This window comes from Monodelphis domestica, chromosome 1 (genome assembly GCF_027887165.1).
Source record: "Monodelphis domestica isolate mMonDom1 chromosome 1, mMonDom1.pri, whole genome shotgun sequence".
NCBI lineage: Eukaryota > Metazoa > Chordata > Mammalia > Didelphimorphia > Didelphidae > Monodelphis > Monodelphis domestica.
Genome location: NC_077227.1, coordinates 521,597,591 through 521,622,416, shown reverse-complemented (window position 1 = coordinate 521,622,416; position 24,826 = coordinate 521,597,591). Strand labels below are relative to the sequence as shown.

Here is a 24,826-nt window from a genome sequence, read left to right as displayed (position 1 = left end):
TCATTTTGGAACTTATTCCCTTTTTGTACATTCATCTTCCACCCTAAATCCAAAGTATGATATTTATATTTCAACTCTCTTCATCTCCAGAGAGGTCCTTTTCATCCAAATTCTAGATGAAAAGCATTCCCTTTGTTACTCGGATTCAATAGAATCCTTAGATTATACTCAAAGAAACTCTTCAAATTTTCCATTTCTCTGCTCTGGGTCCAGAATTTGGCTCTATTTTCTCCAGACTGTTCCTCTAATAATGGTCATTTTGGCCTATTATGGTGCTAATTGGAATTGGTTCCTTTTGGAGTCTTCTCAGATTCTTCTCAGCTGCCTAGTCACTCTCTATTCTCTAAAAGTTTGAGTGATCACTCCTACCCTCCTCACTCCCATTGATGCACTCCAGTTAAAGGGCCCAAGACAGCCAATCTTCATTCCTCTCCCAACTCCATTCTTGACTCTCTAGACTTTGTCCCTAATCCCCCAAGTAGACAACTTCTCCATCTCCCTGCTTTTTTCAACTGCCTTTTGCATTGTATTCTCCCATTAAACTGTAAATTCCTTGAGGGGAGGGAGTGTCTTTCCTTTTGCTTTTATTTGTATCCCCAGTTAGCACAGTGCCTAGCACTTAGTAAATGCTTAATAAATGCCTGTTGATTTGACTTGTTGGCATGGCCAGTGAATTAATTGCCCTCTTTCTAATCTAAGTTGGTTCCTTACTAAACTAGGTCCAGTAGGTTGCTCTTCAGGGCTGATGCTCAATCTCTTTACTGGACTCTGTTACAGTTCCTGTTTGGGCCAGTCAGGTGGTACAGTGGATAGAGTGCCTAATGTGATAGACATATGAGAGAGAAGTTTTTGCAGGAAAGAATTTTGGAAGCTCCTCAATTTCCAAAATAACAGCCCTCCTATATGACTGGCAAGGGCTGACAGGCAACAGCAGGGTTCAAGATGTAGTCTTCCAGAGTAATTCTTTGGAATGACTTTTGGTCAATCTCCAGAAATCCCAAGAGTCCACCTCTCTCCCCAAGGTCCCCTACCAAAAGCCAAGTTGCTCCTCTCAGAGTTTCCAGCCAATGCTTCCAGGGAAAAAGTAACTTAAGTCCCTGACACAGAAACACCAAAAGCCCCCTCCCCCAGCTCCAACTGTCACCAACCTGGGGACATTCCGCTGGAATTCCAGGTTTTTGCATTTTAGAGCTAGATCTCCAGTCCTGCAAAAACTTCTCTCTCTCATATCTCTATCACACTAACCTGGAATCAGGAAAACCCATCTTCATAAATTCAAATCTGGCCTCAGATACTATGTGATGCTGGGCAAATCAATTAACCATATTTGCCTCAGTTTCCTCACCTATGAAATTATCTAGAGAAGGCAATGACAAACCATTCCAGAATTATTGCCAAGAAAACTCCAAATGAGGTCATGAAGAGTCAGACAGAACTGAAACAACTCAGCAACACAGCTCTCACTGATTCTGAGACCCAGTTGTTAGTTGAACCTCAACTGGCTTTCATAGGCTTTGCTATCTCACTGGATGCCTGAGCATTCCCATAACAGGATGCTCATTCACCTAAAATCATGAAAGAAGAAAAACCCCAGAAGTGGCTGGGGAAACAAGGTAACCAAAACTGCTGTCTTTCCCCTCATATGGAGAGTTAGAGAAATTTTTCCTCCTCAATAGCCATCAGAGAAGAGAGCAAGAGGTTATTTACTAAAACTTTTCATATGCATATTTGGTTCCAGCTCAGCAGTCAATTAAAAGACTTTCATCACCACACTAAGCCTACAGAAAATAGAAAATAACTTCACAAAGATCTGAAGTGGGCTAAATGGACCATCTATTTCTCATTCCCCAGAAGCATACTTGCCAAGATTCCATATGGTTTGGAATTAGGAAAGACAATAGTGAAGATGCTCTCTAAAGACTGGACCCTTAAATATTATAGTAGGTAACAACTACTAAGGCCTATCATCCCAAGGGCTAATTTAGGATTTGAAAAAGTGAAAGTGGGGGGAAGGGGAGAAAGTGATCCTTCATTAACTTTCTGATCAAAGAGTTAAAGTGAGAGTGAGTGATAAGTACCTGCTTTGAAAACAAGTGATCAAATAAGATCCTAGGAGCATAGATGTAGAATTAGAAGGCATCTTCTGTCATCTAGTCCAAATGAAAATGAATCAAGTTCAAATTGTATATCTATTAGAATGTAAACTCCCCAAGAAACAGGATTATTTAACTCTTTACTTCACTAGTGCATAGCACAGTTCCTGGAACATAGAGGACCTGCAATAATTGCTTGTAGATTGATTTCTATTGTACTGCAACGTTCCTTCATCTTAAGGGTCCCCATCACTAGAGTTCTCGAAGCCAATGCTATGTCACTACTAGTCATATATACTGTAGAGGGAATTGTTATTTGGATACTCACTTATGAGTTGTGCCAACTGATTTCTGCGGTCTCTTCTAACTCTGAGATTCTGTAATTCTGGTCAGTGTGAACATTCCCAATTTTCCAAGTAGGAGTTGGGCTAAGAAGAAATCTGGGAATATTTGTCTTTGGTTCTGAAGTCTAGCAAGTCTTCTGTTTCTTGACTTACAGAAAATCAGTCCCAACTGAGACTGAGAAAGGGGGAGAATTTATGCGACTTAGTTTGGAGATTCTGATAAAATTGGTTAGGAAAGGCTATGACTTCTTAAAGTTCTATCCCACTGAATCTAGAGTTACAACCCAGTGTTATTGAGTCTCCACATTCTTTAGGTCCATAAGACCAATTGTACTGAATCAGAAAGCTGACACCTGCCAAGGGGAGTTCCTTGCAAGTTCAGCTGAGCAGAGAAAGAAAATGTGCAATTTTTCTTCTGACTCATTTCAGCACAATACAGCAGAGAAGTATTGATTTTTTTTCTCCTTGCTTCATTGAAAAAAAAAGGGGGGGGGGTTGGCCATAGCCAAATGAAGTCAGAAATTAAATTTTTCCTTGGATGTAAAAAGCATCTGAATTTCTGTTCCCCATCTTTCTGCTATTCTACTTTTTCTTTCTTTGTTCTTCTCTCACAGGTTCATTTGGGCACTGGCCGGGAAGAACTCATTCGATTGTGGAATCCCTGGGGCTGGGGATGTGAAGAATGGCTAGGACGTTGGAGTGATAAGTATGAAATTTAATAATTATATATAGATATATAGATATATATATAGATATATATCCTTGCCTCTTCCATTGGGGTTAAAACCATAGAATTTCAGGGACCTTTTTTCTCTAAAAGTATGACATTTCTCTATGTCTAAAGATTACCCATGATCTTCACATGTAGTAAGAGGCTGTTGTTGTATGGCTTGACGGGAGGGAAAATAGATGTCTCTAGCCTCTTTTCCCACAACCTTTCTCCAAGGGAGATTTTCATTTCTTCCAGGAGGAGTAGCAGGAGGTTGGGGCTAAATGACACTCTGCTTTCCTCAGAGAAAGGGGGTACCAGGCTAGATGGATACCTATTTTTGTCATTGTTTAGTTGTTTTTCAGTTGTTTCCAACTCATTGTGACCTCCTTTGAGTTCTCTAGGCAAAGATACTGAAGTGGTTTGTCATTTTCTTCTCTAGTTCACTTCATGAATGAAGAAGTATCTATCTTTTTCCTTAAATATTGGTCATCTAAGGCGTATGATCAGATTCCATTTCACTTCTAATTACTTTGTCATTTTTGGCAAGGAGAGGACCCCAAGCTCTATATCCAGGCTTTGGCTCCTTTCCCACTAAATACCAGTTTCACATTGACCATACATAGAGAATAGCAATGAAGCATATTTATTCAAATGAGTAACAAAGCAAAAATCAAAGAAGGTATATATATATATATATATATATATATATATATATATATATATATATATATATATATATATACAGATATACATGAGACAAATATGGAGTGAATGAATTTTCCCATTGGAAGTGAAATAACAACTCAAACAAGAGAAAGAATCCTATATCTCACCCAAGGGGAAATTCCCTAAAATCTCTAGAGTAGCAATCTGGGGAATAAATATATGATGGACACTACTAGCTCCTCTCATGTCTTCCCAGAAGTTGTTTGTTTGTTTTTCCTTCAGCAGACGTCAGTGGGGTTGGCCTTATTCATCTTCTTTCTCAAAACTGGAAGCTGATTCAATACTTAAAGAAAGCTTGAAGTCTGACCAGTCCCAAAGGGGAAACTGAGCACTGAAGCTCTTTCTCTCATCAACTCCATCCCACCCTTCAAATTGGTCAGGGCCTAAAGATCCATGCTAATGGGCTTTGGGACAGGGATTATTCTTACAATAAACTAAAATCTTTCTTCATGTAAATCCCCCCCATTAGTCCTAATTCTGTTCTTAGGAGCAATAATAATTCTATATTTACAATGGCCCTACAACTTTCTTTGGCTGAATATAGCTAGGAAGGGGACTTGAAGGAGGTGACATTGAACTTGCTCTTATAGGATGGAAAAGAATTTAATAGAAGCTAAGCATTATGGATAAAGGAAACAATAGAAATAAAATTAAGGGTATGAAACTGGAAATATAAAATGAACCTTGAGTCATCTAATTTGGCTGGAAAAATACGATGTATGTAGGGGAGCAGTGGTAGATCAGTCTCTAAACACACATTGGGGACAAACTACGAAGATCCTTGAATAAAAAACTAAGTTGTTTATGTCTCATTCCGTAGGCAGCTTATAGTAATTAGAGATTTGGTAGCAGGAAATCTCATTATTAGACCTATATATTAAGAAAATTAATTTAAAAGCCATATGCAAGAAGGGGTTATAGGTGGATGAGGTAGGGCAGGAGAGAGAAGGAAGAGAATAGAGGCAGAGAGTTGTGTTAGATTATTACAATAGCTTAGGCAAGAAGTGATGGACTAGAGTTAATATATAGTACTATGCTGAAAAGAAACTTTAGGAAATCACTCTCTCCTGACTCCATGTCTACCCTATCAAAGACCATGATGAAGTAGAGGATTTGGTGGTTGCTTTAATCCCATGTTGGCAAACCTCTGGCAAACATGCTGGAGGGAGCTGCTCCCCTACCCCTCTCCACCTCACTTGAGGACATTTTTCCCATCACCTGCCCCTCTGCTTAACAGCCAAATGGGAGTGCTTCCTCCTTCCCTTATGAGGTAAGGGTGAGGCTTATATGCAGTGTGAGGGTGCAGTTTGGGCACTTGGTCTCTAAAAGGTTTGCCATCACTGCATATAATTTGTTTAAGTAACTTTTCCACATGGGTGAGTGCTGAAGAGGAAGACCAAGGAACCAAGTCATACTTGTCAGCCATCCTCCTTCAGACTGAGGATTGAGAACTTTGTGAGAACATTACCAGACCCTTACTCTCTACCTAGGTGCTATAGGATCAACATGACAAAAATCCCATTAATTTAAGAACCAAATGAAGGTCAGAAGAAAGTATAGGGAGAAAATATTTTCCAGTCATCCCAAATGTAGAATCTGAAAAAATGAGTGTGCATTTATGAACAAACGGCCAAAAAACTTCATGCAGATTTTCAAGATCCCAGAGGTAGTGTCCCTAACCTCCATGATGTGAAAGGGATACCTCTATATACACATACACACACACACACACACACACACACACACACGTTTATATATGTGTAAAAATGTGTACACATGGGTATATGTATGTATACACAACATGAGTGTATTTATATATCCATGTGTGTACATATACATGCATGTGTATTCATATTTTTATCCTGATTTACATATTTGATATAATTTGGGTTTAAATACTACCAGGAGTGGTATCATCACTAGGCCAATGGCCATAATATAACTTACTGACTTTTCCAGAAGAGTTTGGCATTGTTTTCCAGAACAATTGAACCAATTCTTGGCTCTACAGTAATGTACTAATATTTCTGTCTTTTGATAGTACATCCAATGTATACCAGTTCCAGCACCTGTCATTTTCACTAATCAGTGAGGGGACTCCTCATCCTCCTAGTTTTCATTTTTCTTATTTTTAATTTATTTGTAGCATTTTTATGCAGTTACTGCTAGTGAATCCTCTTTGAAATACTGTGTTATCACATCCTTTGGCTACTCACCCATTGGGAAGTAACTCTTGGTCTTCTACATTTACTTAAATCTCGAATATATCTTGACTATTAGTTCTTTATCATAGTCAACTGATACAAAGATTTTTCCCCAATTCCTTTTCCCAAGGGGTGTTTGGGAGGACTAGCATGTTGAGTATGAGGATTTTCAGAGCCCTTTTAAGAGCTGCTTTTCTACCTTTAATGTCCACCTTTCACTCAACTTTCACTTGTGGCTCCAAAAAGTTGTAGCATACTCAGCAGCCACATCCCAGAAAAAAAAAAATTGTCTTGGGAGATAAGCTCAACCAGATTGAGGGTAACTTATAGTCTTCAAAGTCATCAGTGAGTAAGGGGGATATCTTCCCAAGCATATGAAGACCTCCCCCCACCTCTAAATAGAATGAGTAGATGAGAACAATTTGTTCCAACAGTCATGAAGGCAGATGAAGCAGGCACGGTGGACCACTTGGAGCTTAGGCAGACATTGAAGATGACAGGGTCTTCCACTGCATCCCAGTCCTTCACCAGTCATCCTGACTTTTTTCTTGTTACAGGACTTTGATGACTCTGAAAGGAAAGAGAAAGGGAGGCTGATCATTTTGTGTAACACTGTCTCCCTTAATCCAATTCCCTCATGATTGAAGGCATTACTCTATGATATCATTGGTCCTCTTTGAAAATGGAGGAACAGTGACACTTGTATGATATTTCTGAAGACTTTCAAATATTTTCTTTTTAATCTTTTATAGTCACCTTTATCCTTAATTTAAGAATTTTCTCTCTATCCATATCTCCAAAAGTGACTTCCTTACATTTACATAAGCACTTTGTAATATTCAGCTAGGTGGCACAATGGATGGAGTTCCAGGAATGGAGTCAAGAAGATTCATCTTCATGAGTTCAAATCTAGTCTCAGATATTTACTAGTTGTGTGATCTTGAGCAAATCACTTAACCCTGTTAGTCTAAGTTTCTTCATTTGTAAAATCAGCTAGATAAAGAAATGGCAAACTGCTCCAGTATATTTTCTAAGAAAACCCCAAATGGAGTCACAAAGAGTCAGACACAACTGAAATGATTTAGTAACAACAAAAACTCAGGCAGAGGTATGTTAAGTGATTTGCCCAGGGTCACACAGCTATGCATCTGAGTTCAGACTTGAACTCAGGACTTTCTTACTCCATGTCCAGTACAGAAAGCTAGGCAAACCCCTATATTCCTCTGGTCTTATGTATTATTGTTGTAAAATCACAAATTTAGAAGAAGATTAGAGATTATTGTGTCCAACATTCTCTTCCTCCAACTTACATATTCAGCAACTAAGACTCAGGATGGTGAAGTGAATTGTCCAGTGTCACAAAAGCATTAAATGACAGAGGTGGTGTTTGAAAACAGGTCCTTGGACTCCAACTCCTGATCAGGGTCCAAAATGAAGAAAATAATGTAAGATTTAAATGAATGATCAATAACTCCAAGTATTAATTTTACAAAGTTTATTAATAATCACTTGGAGGAGAAGAAATAAAAAAATAGAAATAGAAGTTAAAATCCTAAGTTTCTAACTAAAGTAAGACCATGTGTATAAATTCTCCTGCCTGGCTTAAAGCCAGCTTCAGCAGTGTGTGTGTGTGTGTGTGTGTGTGAGAGAGAGAGACAGAGAGACAGAGAGACAGAGAGACAGAGAGAGAGACAGAGACAGAGAGAGAGACAGAGAGACAGAGAGAGACAGAGAGAGACAGAGAGAGAGAGAGAGAGAGAGAGAGAGAGAGAGAGAGAGAGAGAGAGAGAGAGAAGTGGGTTCTCACCAAACTTATATCCTCCCTATGTAACATAAACATGCAAATGGGATGCTGGGTAAGAGAATCCTATCCACCCAGTCTTGAATGCCAGACTAAGCATTTTAGAGGCAATGGGATAGATATCTAGGGATGGTTTATAGAAGCTTTTTTGAATACATATTCAGAAGGAAGTGGAGCAATATATTCACACCAACATTTAAGGACCTAATCTGACTGTGTTGTGCAGGCTTTTGCTGTTGGTAGTGTCCTGTCCATTCCTTCAAAAGCTCTCTGAAAAGAAAATGTTTCTGTCTTAGCAGTCTGGATAGAAGCTGCAGGAAGCCTTAAGAGGCTTCTGTTGGTGTTCAGGTATTATATTTCCTCTCAGTTTGGGGAGAAATGTAGGGATGTGCAGAAGCTTAGGTACTCTAATCTCAGCCATAATTAAAATCCCAATTGCACCCACTTAGAAGTAAGCTTATATAAATCAATGCCTTATTGATTTATACTGCATTTGGTTTTTTTTTTACTTGTAGAAAATGCAATTATCACTTAATTATAAATTTCTATTTTAAAATCATGTATCCAATTGTCTCAGCATGTTGCAGAAAAACCAAGAGCTGATTATACTTCAAGCAAAGAAATGACAGGGTTTTACAAGGTCAGAGGATGGACAGCACTAATGCCAGTCTTAACCAGAGAATGAACTTAATTAACCCTCAGTACAACACATTATACAATCCATTCAACTTTTAGTAGAAAATTCATTGTCCAGAGTAAACCTGGATACCCATCAAGAGGGTTTATCCAGTTAGTACAGATCATCAAGGATCTAGTTCTGAAGAAGGCTGGGAAAGCACACAGCCAGGAAATCTAGGTTCGACTCCCATCACTCCAACTTTCTGAGTGACCATCAGGAGAGTAATTTCCATCTCCCTGATGTCTGTTTCACTGTCTGTAAAATGGGGCCAAAGCCCTAAGGTCCTGTCTATGTTGAACATTTTAGTATTCTGTGATTGTAATTTCTGATACTCTGCTTCCACAGAGGTTTGGAGGTAGTACAGTGTCAATATCATTAAGCATGGAGAGCAAAGGCAGTAAATAGAATTAAAGAATCGCAGAACTTTAGAGTTGGAGTGAATCTCAGTGGCCACATAATCAAATCTATACCAGAATGGGCTTCTTTGATTCACTCCCTAATCCAATTACACACAGCTATTTTCTTTAAATGGTTTATTGATGCCTTTTGTTTAATATACTACAGTTATTTTCCAATACCCATACCCTCCATTGTAATTATAATGCCTTCTTCCTCCAAAGGGGGGCATGGAGTAATGGCCTAGACCCTTGTAGACTGCTGGGATTTGGTGTATTCACTCATACGTTATGGCAAAAGAATACTACATGGATTTGGGACATGGTCCAAGAGCACAGAAAAAGAAAAATTTTTTAAAGGAAAGAGAAAGTAGGAATGGCATTGGTACTGCCTAACCACTGAGTCTGACAGTAGTAGTAGTAGTAGTAAGGACAACAGCTGAGAACCATTTTGTAATGGCAGTATCTCCACCCCAAAACCTCGGGAAGAAGTGAAAACTAAAGGGTCAAATAAAAAGATATGACTAATTTTTATTGGAGTAATCTGGTGGGAAAAATCAGATTGTTATGGGGAATATAGAAGAGCTGACACCCTTAGCTCCCACCACCCCTTGCCCCATTTCAGCTGGGTACTAGTGGCATCTGGATCTGAGATCATTCATTCATTCATACTTCTCTGGCATGCTAAGACAAATTAATTTCTTTTTGAACACTGGTTCAAGAATACACACAGCATATGCATGTGTAGAAGAGTTCTGATTCAGTAAATGGTGACAAATGATATTTTATAAAGGCTCAGCATAGGGCTTGGCACATAGTAGGTGATATATATATATATATATATATACTAGCTACTGTTGAATTTCCCTAGGGTAGAAATAGACTCCTAATCCCCAAACACAATTAATTTCTTTTTTTTTCCCTCTCTCCCCTTCCTCCCCTCCCCCATGGGATCTCTCTCTTTCTTTCTCTCTCTCTCTCTCTCTCTCTCTCTCTCTCTCTCTCTCTCATCTCCCTTCCCCTCTCCCTCCCTCCCAGATCAGAAGAATGGTGGAAAATCCAAGATTCAGAGAGAACCAGACTTTATTCGAATAAAGCAGATGGAGAATTTTGGTATTTTTCTCTTTTATTCATGTACTTTTTAACAATTTAGCTTGAGCCCAAACCCTCTTCCTCTCTCTCTAAGCTTCGGTGAAGGTTTGATGATGAGTTTTCCTAATTGTATCTTTTGTACCACTCACATTAGGGTCTGGAGGTCATGTGTACTGTCAGGTTTCAGCATCTCTCAAGTAGTAGGTTCACAGTCCATTTGGGTATGGAGCTGATGGCCAAAGTCAGATTAGTGTTCTGTTTAGATATTCAATAACAATCAAGTAAAACTGGGTTGTATGAAAGACACTGTTCTGAAAACTGAAGAATTAGTTAATAAAAATGACTTATTCCCCGACATATTCCTAGAATTTGTTTAGCTATTGTCCAATCAATCAATACCCACTTTGTTTCCCACCTCAATGTGCACTTTAGAATTATAAAATGTACCCATAGAAGATTTTTAATTATCATAACAAAAACTCAGAACAAAGGATCCATGATTCTATGGCAGCTAAAGAAAAATTAACATTTCCTTGCAAAATAGCAGGAAGAGAATTGATAGATTTTTATCAGAGTACATGATAAATACTTCAAAAACTTATAGAATTTCTTTTGTAGTAAGGAGATATCAAGTCACCAAGCAATAGTAAAGGATGATAAATGTTTCACATTGGATTTGTCAAATGTAACCAAAAATAGTTTACCTTCATTTGAGGTCTATGAAACTGCCAAAGTCCTAAAACAAAATCAAAAGGCCCTCCATTTGCAACATCCAAATGAATTCAGTCAACAAAGGGCTGACCAGTTAAATTCAAACAAATGGCCAAATCAACAATGAGTCAGTAGTAGGTGAAGAAAGGGATATTAGGACAAATAAAAAAATCTTAATAGTAATTATTTAGAGCTGAAAAGAACCTATTCCAACTTTCTCATTTTGCCAATGAGAAAACCTCAAAGTCCTAACCATCATTATTTTATAAGTATGCTATTTTTATACTACAGATGAAGAAACTGAGGCAGAGAGATATTTTAAATGGCTTATCCAGGGTAACACTATCAGTAAGTATTTAAGGAGGAATTTGAACCCATGCCTTCCTGATTTCAAGTCAAATACCTTAAGTACTACTATGCATTAATAACATTTTTTTAAAAGGCACCATGCCATCATGCACAGTTTTACTTATGAAAAACTGTTCTCCTTTTTGCTGACTCCCCATATGTTCCATCTACTGATCCAAGTCCTTCCTGGAATTACACAGGCTATCCTTCTCCTACATGCCAGCCCTCAAATAGTCATATTTTTCTATCTTTACTCAAATATTTCTTCAGTTTTAAATATTATTTTTTCCTCCAACTTTTCTTCCTATGCTACGATTTCAAGAGCCTCTCAGGGATCAGGCTGCCTTCCTCTCTGACATACTCCAATTTATGCATGTCCCTAGACAATTTGATTTTCAGGGCTTAACAAATGATGACACTTGTCAACAGTTTTCTGTCCTGCTGAGTCGCCTGATGTTTCCTAGGTTCAGCCACTCACACTGAACCATAGCACACAGAAGTATACCTCTTTGGGGTGTACCAGAAGCAAGAAAACTGCTTCTTTCTAATATCATTCCAACAGGGGAGGGTAATAATGGTGCTAATGTTTATGAGGTACTTGAAGTTCTGCAAATGTTTCATTTGATCTTTAAAAAAAAAAAAAACCTTACCTTCTGTCTTAGTAACAACTCTAAAACAAACAGGCAAGGGCTAGGCAAACCAAATTAAATCATTTACCCAGGGCACACAGTTAGGAAGTGTCGAAGGACTGATCTGAACCCAGGTCCTCTCGACTTTTGAGTGGTTCTCTATCCACTGTACCATTTAGCTGCCCCTATCTCATCTGATCTTCACAACAATCTTGTAAGACAAGGGATATGATTATACTGATTTCAGATTAGGAACCTGAATCCAAGAGAAGCTAAGTAACTAACTTGTTCACAACAGCCTTGTGAGGTCAGTGCTAATATTAAGTCCATTTTATAGAACAGAAAATAGGGTTCAGTGAAAGAGGTTAAGTACATCACTCAGGGTTCACAAAGCCAAAAAGTGTCTACCACAGTATTTGAATGTCTGCTCTTTATGATTCCTATCCCAACATTCCATGGTTTCTACGTGCCAAGTTACCAGGGAATATTCATTTCTAGAGGGGGAAGTCAGCCTAACAGAATAGTATTGAAAAATATCCACATTCCATTTCCAGGACCCCAGAGTGACTTTATTGGTCTCACAAGGATTGCTAAGCCACAAACATACTGGCTGATGCTCTCAGGGATTCTTCCTAGCTTCATGGTAATTTCTGGCAAAGATATTTGGGGTTCCAATGCTATTTTCAAGGGAGAGCTGACTTGTCCAAGGTCACATAGCTATGTAACCAGCAAAAGATAAAATGCCTGAGGAAACAAAGGTTTGATCTTCTGAGCATACCAGTTTATTAAGAAATGTATGCCAATTGCCTAACAAATTGTGACCAAACCACTTCCTTGGTTTAGGACTGGAACCCAAATAGAGGGGGAGACAGACTTTTATACATTAAAAACAAATAAGACCAAGTAATTAAAAGGAAACAATAAAACAAAAAAAGGTAATCAGATTAATAATTGAATGAAAGATTAAGAACATTCCAAGTTGGGAGGACAACAAACAAGTACAATTCTTTGAAACTTAAAAAAAAATAAAAGATATTTCACTTTCCTCCAAGAATCTGTATATAGTCAAAGGACACAGAAGCAATAATTGATTGAGTAGAATAGGGCCATTTTTCAGATAAGATGTATAGGTTCCTCGAGATGTGCAATTATGAGCAAAGTCCTTATATCACTCTTAGGATCTGAATGGATTTCTAATCAATATAACCTAAATCTTTAGTTACGGATCACCAAACAGCCTGTGCAGATGATCCAGTTTTTCAGTCAGAGCAAAGTTCAAACACTGCAATAAGGTTTTCTCCCAATTCCCACAACTGAATAAACTTTTCTCACAAGACAGAATCTGGACAAGGCTCATAATTGAATGGAAACAGAACTAAGCTAATTCCAGAATTGAGTCACAAGATGGAATCAGTGTAGTTCATTCAATTCCCAAAATTAATCACTTGTGGTCTTAATGCCCTCAATTCCTTCAATTTTCTTATAGTTGGTTTCCAATCAGATGGTACTTAACCATGTACATTTGTTTTTCATAGGATGTCCTTTCAAGATTTCCAGATGAAATTTTCCCACATTTATATTTGCTATCAAGAGCCAATGGAATTGAACAATGGAGACCTGACCAATGGAACATGGATCCAAATTCCATGCAAAATCCAAAAAATCCAAGAAAATATCAATCCAGGTGGTAGCTCTGGTAAGTACTTGACCTGGCTAGGAGTGGGGAGGTTAAAGGCTATCTGTAAATTGACTTCTGACTTCAAGAAGAATGACTAGAAATTAAACAAAAAGATCTATGCTGTCATGAAATGCAGGGCAACAGCCATTGTGAACAAAGAAGATGGCAAATATATATGTTATTTTCAGAGATGGCCTGGTTGGAGGATACTCTCAAAGTGAGTTCTGCCTTCTAATTTGGGGTCTGGACCCTCAAATTTGTAACTGATAATTATAACAACTAATATTTAAATATTTCTTGCTATGTGCCAGGCACTCTGTTAAGCACTTCATGAATATCCTATTTGATATAAATCACAACTCTAGAAGTTTATTATCCTATTTTCCTCATTTTACCACTGAGGAATCTGAGGCAAACAAGCTAAATGACTTGTCCAAGGATACAGAGTAGTAAATATCTAAGGTCATATTTGAACTCAAGCCTCTCTGACTTCAACCCAGTGCCACCTAGCTTTAGGAACCCTGTCATCTACAAAATCAAAGACCAAGCATCATAATATGATAAGACATAACAATTATACTACTTATTTTGGAACCTGATTGGTGAGCTCTAATGCCAACAAATTACTAAAGAATAAAAGTCATGCCTGTGTAAGTATGGAATAGACATTGAATGCAACATGTAGGAAGTTTGTCCTGAATTATTCTGCTCTGGTATTTCAGCAACACCTCCATATTCCTATCATAGGATAATAGATGTAGAGGCAGAAGGTATCCTTGAGACCATCTAAGGTCTAAGTCAATCCATTCTTTTTGTAGATTAGAAAATCAAGACCCAGAAAGGTCACACAGGTAGTAACAGGACTAGAATTTGGATCAAGGTCCTCTGACCCCAAATTCATCAATATTTATGCTGTACCATGTTGCCTTTCTAATTAGGGTATCTCTTTCCTGCTGAAAACACATCTTTATCTTTATTCCCACTGTTGTCAGTATTCACATTAGCATTCATTTCGATTTTCTGATTACATTTGAGTAAAATGTTAATGCCAACCACAAATACAACACCTATTTCCCATTGTCTTTATCTAGGGAGCTTGCCATTTAGGCTTCATTACTCACCAGAATCAGAGTGTTTCCTGCCTGTGAGCACACATACACCCAGGAACACAGTAGACAGTGATGAATCTGATGCAGTCAGTATGCACTCCTGCTACAATGAGCTCACTGGTCCAGGGAGCAGATGTCGAGGTAGGAAGGTCAAGGGCTGATTGTATGTGCCGTTCTCTTTTGTCCAGATGCCCTCAGGAATACATGGCAGTGCCCCTTCTCTGTGACAGAGCCCATGGAAGGTGTCAATGTGGTAGTCTCCATGAACATCCAGCCTAACCAGAATATCAGCATGATGCCACTTTTTGAAATATACAAGGTATGAATAGGCTTAGCACGATCCCAGGGCTTTATTTTCCAGGCATTTCACAGTCCTTTTGAGTGTCACGAAAACAAGAGTAATTTAACAGGCTTCCAATTTTCCTTTTTGAACGTTTTCTGAATCCCTGAACAAAGAGATCATAAAGAATAAAATGGAAAAGCATTCATTGTTGATAATGTGGCTAATATCAGACTAAGTCCTAGAGATACATCTAGGAAACAGACAGTCCTTGCTGTTCAAAAGCTCACATTCTAAGAGAAGAGATAACTCATAGAGGAGGATTCATGTTCAGTTCATGGCAGATGGAAAAACCAAAGAGCAATTACATTCTGACTTCAATTTGATTCTATGCCTACTTTATAGCGAACACCCCACAGAAAATGTAGAAGGCCAAGAGGATTAAATGAGTTTATAAACAGATAACATGTGGGTGATCTCCTTCCAGAAAACATACTACTTAAGAATTCTGATTCTTTCTCCAGGAGGCCATCTCCTTAATACCCTTGTTTTTACAAATGAGGAAACTGAGACTCGGGGAAACAATAACTATCATGTCATCCTTGAGTCTTCTTTCTTCCAGGGTAAACATTACCAGTTCAAAGGATTTAAAGATTCTATATCTAAAACTGAAACTGACCTTGGAGGTTATCTGGTCCGTCTCCCCCCTTTCATTTTATAGATGGGAATATCAAGCCCCAAAGAAGAGCAATAACTTATCTAAGGTCACAGAACGTGGTCCCCAGTCTTCCTGCCATCATCATTATTCCTCACTGTCCAGATAATGAATGTCTGTTCTAAAAGGTAGCATCCAGAACTGAATACAATCCTCCTAATGGGTTCCAATCAGGGAAGAGTATAACAGAAATAAGGATCTTGCTCATTGTTGACATGATGCCTTTCAATGCTACATAAGACTGCCTTAGCGATTTATTTTCTGCCTTGTCACATTGTTGACATAAAATTAATTTGTAACCTGCTTAAATACTCACCTCCTTATTACATGCCTCTCCATGTTGTGCATGTGAAGGTGACTTTTTAAAGTCAATTAAGGAAAAACAAAAGTCAATTAAGGGCTTTGTTATATAGATCCACATGGAATTATAGCTTATCCAATTTTTTTTAAACCCTTACTGTCTGTCTTAGAATCAGTACTGTGTATTGGCTCCAAGGCAGAAGAGTGGTAAGGGTTAGGCAATGGGGGTTAAGTGACTTGCTCTGGGTCACACAGCCGGGAAGTATCTGAGGCCAGATTTGAACCTAGGACCTTGTAACTGTGAAAATATGGTTTGCCAAGACTGTGAATTGCCAAAACTGTAAAGGTTTCGGCCAAACTGTAAAGATAATTTTTCGTGACTTGATTTATATTAAAAATAAGTGATCACCATGGGAAAATTCCCAAATATGAAGATACCCAAGTCAGCTGGGTTTTATGGAGATTTAAATTAATATAAATGAAGGAATTAAAGGAAGAGAGAGAGAGAAAGAGAAAATATTTGGCCTAGGCCTGAGTCCTTAAGGGAGAGAGAGTCAGTCTTTATCACTCATCACAAGATCATCCCAAGTAAGCTCCAGTCCTTCACTGAAATCAACCCCTGAACTGAGTTCAGAGACCCTCCTCTGAACTCCTGAACTCTTGAACTGAGTCCTGAACTCTTGAATTTGATCCTTTTAAAGAGAATTTTCTCTTATGTCACCTCCCCTAAATTTTCACATCTACCAATCATAGTAGACACTTTTTCCCAGGACTGCCCATTCTTAGTTCTCATCACTCTTGAGTTCTCACCTTCTCTGGGTATATTATATCTTCTGAGTACTTCACACCTCTTTTGTTAAGCTTGCCTTTTGTAAGTTGCTTGACCTTTTAGTGATTAATTTAACCCTTATAGGTACTTAGCACCCTTTTGTATTAGATCTAAAAATAGACCACCTAGCTTAGGGTTTTTGCTTCACAATAAATATGAGTTAGGGATTTTCATTGTTCAATCAGGAATTTGCAACTTTATCTTCCCCTAAGGCACTGTCTGAGCAGGGTGGAGTAATTTTAAAGTTCTCAATACATTCCTGACCAAGTACCTCCATTGTTAAAAATGGGGAATAGCTTAACCAACACTTCTAAGGTACAGTCTGAGTAGTTTTAAGATTCACAACCTCACATTTCTATGCCTGCCTCTCAATCCACTGAGCGACCCAGCTACCCCCAGATTATCAAATTTTTATTAGGATACAAATTAGATTCTAGCTTTCAGTCATCTAAAATCTCAGCATGCTATTCATGCCGTCACTCAGCCAATAGACCTAAAAAGAGATCTCTAAGACATTCTTCCAGAGACCTTCTTCCATGGAAAAATTGGTTCTGATTTTTTAATTTATACTCATTTGACAAGATTGGATGTCATCTAACTGAATACTAGCTTGCATCTAGGTCACATCTATTGTCCATAAGGAAAAGAGATTAGATATTTGGCATAATATTTTTCAATTATTTTATGTTTACTGACATCTTGCCATATATCTATCTAGAACCCTCCCTAGAAATTGGTCAGCATAATAATATCTATGTAAAAAAGAAATAACTTCTGTCTTGAATGATCAATTCTACCATTGGATCTGGAAGGGGTGTGTCAACCTATTCCCCTATGATCCCACTCACCATCCCGATAACGAATGCCAATTCCAGCCCACAGTTGCCCATTAGAATTTAGGCTCTTTGAGGGCAGAGATAATTTTTCCTTAATATTTGTATCCCTAGGTCTCAGAGTGCTTAGCTCATGATAAGCACTTAATAAATACATTTTCACTCATTTAATTTGGTCATTCATTTAAATAACTCTTTTTTTCCCTCTCCATTGTTTCACTTTGTGGACTCAGAATTTCATTGTTAAAAAAAAACAAAACATCTCAACTCTCTTAGGTTGACTTCCTCTATAGAATAAAACATCCTACCTAATCTTCCTCTGTAATTTTTAGAAATCCACTCGCCTGAGATCTAGTGTGATGATAATGATGATCGAGAACTTATATAGCAGTTTAAGGTTTGCAAGGCACTTTGCATGCATATTATTATTTTATTTGAGCCTCACATCAATTCTGTGAGATTGGTGCTTTAGGTAGCATTGAATAGAAAGCAAGACTTAGATTCAAAAAGCCATGAATTCAAACCCATCCTTGGACACTTGAAGGTCTATGACCCTGGGCAAGTCACTTAAGATCTGCTGGCCTCAGTTTCCTCATCTATAACATAGAGATAACAATAGAACCTATCTACTAGGATTGTTCTGAAAATCAGATGAGATAATATTTGTAAAGCTCTTTGCAAATCTTAAAGTAGCTGTATAAAAACTAGCTATTGTTTGTATTATTTAAGAACATTTCATTATCTTTCTCCCTAAATTGTTCCTCACCCCAGTTATCCCTCCCATGCTTTCATCTTCTGGTTCTTAGACTTCTTCAGGTAAACATATCTTCTTAACACAAAATGCAATTCAATCCTCTGAAACTGTTATCTTTATTCTTTAAAATAAGAGATACCCTTTTCTAAGACCATATTCTAGTCATAAGCCTCAGTATACTCAGTGATGTCTATGAGATCAAATTTATCTCCTTTCAGTAAGGTCTCTAGTTCAACTTCTTACCCATATTATGTGCATTTGTATTTTCAACACCTAAGGCTGTATGTTTTATTACTGACTTCCCTCTTAGATATTATTTCCTTTATGTTCATAGAAGTATAGATTTAATCATAAGCTCCTGTAGGGAGGGACTGACTGTCTTTGGTCTCTTTTTGTACCCTCATACTAAGCACAATGACTGGCACATAGTTAGTGTTTAATGTGTATTTACTGACTTATTTAGATCTAGAAGGAACTTCCAAAGTCATCTTGTCTTATTTCCACTTTTACTACAATGACCTTTCCTATGAACGTTTTTCTACATTGTGCCTTTTATTCATCTTCAGCTTGACATTCATATCTGAGGACAATTTTCTCCCTCTTTCTTCCTATTCAGTTTATAGCCTTCTTAATCAAACAGTAGGCAAATATATATTTTTTCCAATCAAAGATAGTTGAACACTCTTACTCTCTTTTCTCCTAAATCTCTTTGCCATTTGACTATTTCTTCCCTTGGCATTTGCTATAGTATATCCTCATCTTAGGTGTTGTTATCACCCCCCCCCACTATTTTATAGTTGAACAAATTGAGTCAAGCAAAAATGAGTTACTTACAAGGGGTTAGTAAACAGCTGGATTTCAACACATCTTCCTGAATTCATACCCAACTCTCTATCTGCTCTTTTTCCTAGCTGTCTAGGTGATAGCACAAGAGGGTGGGTAAGGTCAAGTGAAGGTTTGGGTTTTTTTAAAGGCTGGGGGACCTCTGAATATGTTCATAAACATCAGAGAAATAGAGAGGGACAGAAATTAAGGATGCCTGAGAAGGTAAACTTGTGGAGGAGCCAATAGGGGATGGGATAAAGAGCACAAGCACAAAGGCAGATCTTGGTGAAAAGTCTTGCCTCTTCACCAGAGGAAAGGCGGGGGCTGAAGGAAAAAAAAAAAAAAAACCTTTGAGGTAGAGAAAAGAGTGAGAAGGAAGCTCATGTTGGAGAGCCTCTATTTTTTAAGTAAAATAAGAGACAAGGTTCTATGTTGAGAGGGAGGGTAGTATTAAGGAATTGAGGAGAAAAGGGAAGGTTTGAACATACATTGGAAGCAATAGAGTTGATGACTCCCATTTGATGCAAGCTGTGTGATTAATTAAGTAGCCTGGATGGTTTCTGGGTGATTCTGGCCAAAAGGAAGGGTAAAGAGATAAGGTGTTCCCAATAACAATCAGTCTTCCTACTGATTGGCCTTCCCAGATGGACTCTGGGAATGTGGAGAATTGTGAGAAGGGAGGGGAGGAAAGCAAAAAAAAAAGATTATTCCCAGTGTGAGCCTGTACAAGTTACTTAACCTTTGGCTACACCAATTTCATCTGTAAAACAAGGATAATAAAAGCCCTTATCTCTCAGTGTTGTGAGTCTAAAATAACACATTTGTAAAAAGCATTTTGCAAACCCTAAATGTGCCACATAAATGGTAGCTGTTAAGTGACTTTCCCAGGGTCTTACAAGTAGTAAATAGTGGAGATCAATTTGAACCCAGATCCTCTGACTTATAGCCAATGCTTTTTCCACTCTGACAGGCAGGAATTTAAATCTTGAGAGCACCCACTCAGACTAATTCCTTTATCTTGGCAAAGAATGGATTGAACACAAGTCTCAGAGTTAGGAGCCAGGAATTGAATACTGATTCTGATGATCTGACTGGTTCCGGTGTTTATTAGTTGTAGGACAATGGAAAAGAAACTTTGACTCTCTTGGACTCTGTTTCTTCATCTGGAAAATGGGGATAATAGAACTTGCACCATTTCCCAAAGTTGTGAGGAAAATGCTTTGCAAACCCGAAAGCCTTACCTCTATGTTTGTTATGTTTATATATTTTTATATCATTTAGTGTTATAAGCAGGGAGGTCTAAATTTTATATATTGCTCGGGATCAAAGAGTTAGCTCATTAGCAGAAGATCAGGTAACTAGAGCAAGGGTCTTCCGATCCCCGGTTCTTTGTTTAGAACTTTTGGCTCTGAAAAGGAATTCTCTGTGTGTGCATGTTTTCTAAAGGACCTGTAGTAGCAGCATCACAATCTTTGTTCTTTAGTTTGTGGGTCTTCCTTCCAACCCCTCACGCCCCAAGGGGGCAAAAAAAATCATATTTTCTCTTTGACATACACAATGCCACCACCTAGTGGGCATATGTACGTTTGTGTTCCTAGAATGACAAGTACATAGATTTAGAGCTAGAAAAACTTGAGAGGTCTTCTCTCATTTTACAGATGAAAAAAACTGAGGCTTAGAGAAGCCAAATAGTTTGCCCAAGGTCACATAAGGAGCAAGTGGCAAAGGTGGTCTTCCTTCCCCCAGCATTGTTCCCAATGTACCAAATCAGAGTCTGTCCTCAGGTCCTCTTGAGGTATAGACACTGAGATGAAGATTGGGGCTGGCCTGGGTACCAAAATGGAATTCCAAAGACTCCTAAATCCTGCCTGCACATTGAATGAGGCTATTGTCCACCACTTCTCATTAAAGGGTTCCTGACACTTCCTCAGACCTTGACAGGCAAGGAGCACTGCACTGAGGACCCAGAAGACAAAATATCTCTGTACATAGGGTAAAGCTAAGTCTGACTTGTCCATCAGCCAAAAACTCCATGTGACTTTTGATTCTTCCTGCTGTGAGATTACCTCCCTCCCCTTTTAAGGTCTTTTGGGGTCCCAACAATGAGCCAGTGTAAGTGGTAGGTCCTATGGAACCAGCAAAACTTCACCCCTGGGTCCAGTGATATCTCTTGTCTGAAAATTAATTTGAGGGGATCACATGATTAGGTTGATGATTATTTTTTTTGCCCATAACAACTCTGGAGGACTATATTTAAGAAAGAGGAATCACTGTGATCTGCATTGAAAGAACACTTATTCACAGTGATGGAATTATAATACTTGAAGAACTGAAATAAGAGGTAGCCAGACTTCGTAAAAGAGTTCTTAACCTTTTTTCATGCACCTTATTTGGTGGTCTGATACAACCTTTTGATTCCTCAGAATACTAGTCTATAAATATCTATTAAGCACCTACTTTATGCCAAGCACTGTACTGTGTCCATGTTTTTAGATAAATAAAATAAATTGAATTACAAAGGAAACCAATTATTTAAAAAAAAAAACAAAAACCCTTACCTTCTGCCTTGGAATTAATACTGTGTATTGGTTCCAATGCAGAAAAGCAGTAAGAGCTGGGCAACAGGGGTTAAAGGGACTTGCCCCTATAGGAAGTTTGGAAGTATCTGAGGTCAGATTTGAACCCAAAATTTCCTGTTTCTCATGCCACCGAATCATCTAGCTGCTCCCAAAACCAATTATTTTGAAATAAATATATAACATTTTCCCATCTAACTTAACCTCTATCTACATAGCCTATTTAAGAGCCTTTGGTTTAGGGATGCAGTAGGAAATGCCTGTAATCCTGACTGTGAGAGAAATTGAAACCAGTGGTTTAACCTGAGCTGCCATGGGCTCAGTTAATTGGTTTCCACACTGTCTAAAACCAATATGGTAAACTCCTAAGAAGAGGGAGCCACCAGGCTGGGCAAACCAGCCCAGGTCAGGGTCATGCTGATCACTAGTGAGATCATGCTGTCTAATCTTGGGGAACCAAGATGCCTAATGGAAGGAGAGAGGTAACCTCAAGGCAAGAAGAAATAAAAGTCACAGGAACCTCTGGGCTGGTGTACAAGTCAGATTTAGCTTTTGGGTCCTCCTAATGCAGTGAGTGACCTTTGACTGTCAGGGTATAAGAAAGTGCCAGGAATTCTTTAATGAGATGTTGTAGATTACATTCATTCAAAATATAGACCGACTTTGGAAGTTAATTTTGGTGTATAAGCTATCAACAGGCTTCATCTTGCTGCCTATATCCATGAGTGGCCCCTACACCACCAGTTTGGGCAAGAGAAGGAGACCCTACAAACACACCAAACCCTCTGGCTTGGTTAGGAAGGATCATAGTCAAAGAACTGGAAAAGACCTCACAGTCCATCTCCAGCCCTTTCATTTCATGGATGAGGAAATAAAGGCTAAGATAAGTGATTCACCTCTGGTCAAAATAAATAATTTTAATCCAGGTCTTCTTGCTCCTGAGCCAGAACGCTGTAAGCCAGACTGAGTGATAGTATGACATGGATTCCTGTCCCATCTCTGACACACACTGGTTTTGGGGAAAATCACTTAATCTCTCACTGCCCCAGGAAATTTTCTTTTTCAAAAAAAATAATTAATTTTATTCTGCCCTTCCCTCCCCTCCCTACACCACAGAAGGCATCATCCAGTAAAATACATAGATCAAATCTTGTGTGTTTTCACTTCTCGGTTCATTCTCTGGAAGTGAACATTCACAAGTTATTCTTCAAATATTAATTATTTAGCTGTTTATAATGTTCTCTTGGTTCTATTCATTTCACTCTTTACTATCTCATGTACTTCTTTCCAAGTTTTTAAAAATCAATCTGCTCGTTATTTCTAATGGTGTAGTAGTATTCCATCACAATCATATACCTCGATTTGTTTAGACATTCCCCAATTGATGGACATCCTTTCCATTTCCAGTTCTTTGCCACTATGAAGTGAGCTGCTATAAATATTTTGGAACCTATAGATTCTTTTTCTTTCCCTCTATCTCCTTTGGAAAAGAGACCCAATAATGGCATTGCTTGGTCTAAGAATATATATAGTTTTATGGGCATATTCCCAACTTGCTTTCCAAAATGGTTAGGCAACTTTCTAAGCATAGATTTCAGACCTATTGCTGATCCACAATGGAAGGGGTATGTTCTCTACAGAGACTTCATTGCACTGATGAAAGCACAGAACTGAACCATAAAATAATTTTTATCATAATTAAAAAGGAGGCCCAACTTAGCCTTATGAAGATTGGTGTTACTATAAAACTCTTTAAATCTAACTTCCCCCAGGCTTTTTTTTTTACTGTTTTCTCATTTCTCCTTAAAGCAGTTGGTTGACAAAGAAGTGGAACAGGTTTCATGTTCCCTATCACCATTTTACAGATTAAAGTAAGAAAATTAAAATGCGTTGAAGATCTCAACCTTGACTGAATTCAGCCAACACTGATTAAGTAGTTACTATATTCAAGACATTATTCTGGGCTTCTGAGTTACAACATCAGAAAACAAAGAGTTTGCCATCAAGGAGCTTCCATTCTATTGGAGTATGTAGAACATTTTCACAGATGAACAAATACTATAGAATTGGAGGATAGAGAGGAAAATTAGGCTGAGCTGAGCAGTAAAGGAAACTAAGAATTATAAGAAGGAGAAGTAAGGAGGACGTATATTCTACATATGGGAGGTAACGTGCTTAAAGACACAGGGCAGGAAGATGGAATGTTGAGTATAGAGAACAGAATTCTGAACTGGGAGAATTGTTGATGCCAGTGTAAGGAGGTGTTCATCCTGGCTATCTCCAAAAAACAAGCCGACCAACAAGTTATCTACAGAGGAGAATCTGCCAAGGTAGGAGGTTTCCCACAATGGGAAAATTTTCCTAGTGGAGATTTACAATATATCTTCCTGTAGGGAAAGAGATAGAAAGAGGCAGAGAAACACAGAGAGGAGACAAATAAATACACAGGAAAAGAGAGATAAAATGAGAGGGAGAGGGGAGGGAGGAGAAAAGAGAAGGAGAGAGAGAGAGAGAGAATAAGAGCAATATTAACTTTCAGTTCATTTAGACAACACCAGAAGTCAATGCTCTTTAAGGCAGAACAATTATCATTAGTAACTTTGCCAAAAGTGGTCAAGAAAGTAATATGACCTAGCCACAATAGAGACAAGAATCTGCTGATGTAACCAGAGCACCTTTGATTGAATACATGCATGGTGCCCTTCAATGAGCCCTGAAATGCATGACTTAGAGGGAAGTTCAATGTTGCAGAACTAAGAGCTAAGCCTGGAGTCTGGCCCTGTCACCCCTGCCCACTGAACAGTGCCTCTCTTCCTTCCCACTGTTTTCTCCCAAAGGCAGAACTCATAAATAACTATGTCACGCTGTGTAACCATTTTAAATGGAATCTCGGCACCCAGTCTGTCTGGGGGGAAATTTGTTTAGTAAAAGGTTTTTACTTTGTAATATGTGTGTGTCATCCCAGTAATAGCTGATGCATTATATTTATTGTTTTATCTCTGGAAGAATATTGAAATAAAAGCAGATTCATCAAGGCCCATTTATTCTTCAAGGAGGAAGAATTCTGTCATGGCCCTAGGAGGTTGAAGGAGAGAGACAGAGGCCTAGATGATGAGAAGTTAGAGCAACTCATGTCAAAACTGTCTTCTTAGAGGTTCATCTGACCTAAATGACAGTGCACTAAGTCCCATAG

The 24,826-nt window shown here is 38.3% G+C and overlaps 1 protein-coding gene across 1 annotated transcript in view; it reads left to right on the top strand.

Moving 5' to 3' along the window:
* CAPN13 (calpain 13) overlaps positions 1-24,826 on the top strand; it is a 120,949-nt gene that overhangs the window by 69,967 nt on the left and 26,156 nt on the right. The window contains exons 7-11 of the mRNA XM_056817393.1: positions 3,052-3,143; positions 9,993-10,067; positions 13,270-13,430; positions 14,504-14,662; positions 14,710-14,840. Of these exons, the coding sequence (XP_056673371.1) occupies positions 3,052-3,143; positions 9,993-10,067; positions 13,270-13,430; positions 14,504-14,662; positions 14,710-14,840 (618 nt within the window). The remainder of the gene's footprint in view (positions 1-3,051; positions 3,144-9,992; positions 10,068-13,269; positions 13,431-14,503; positions 14,663-14,709; positions 14,841-24,826) is intronic.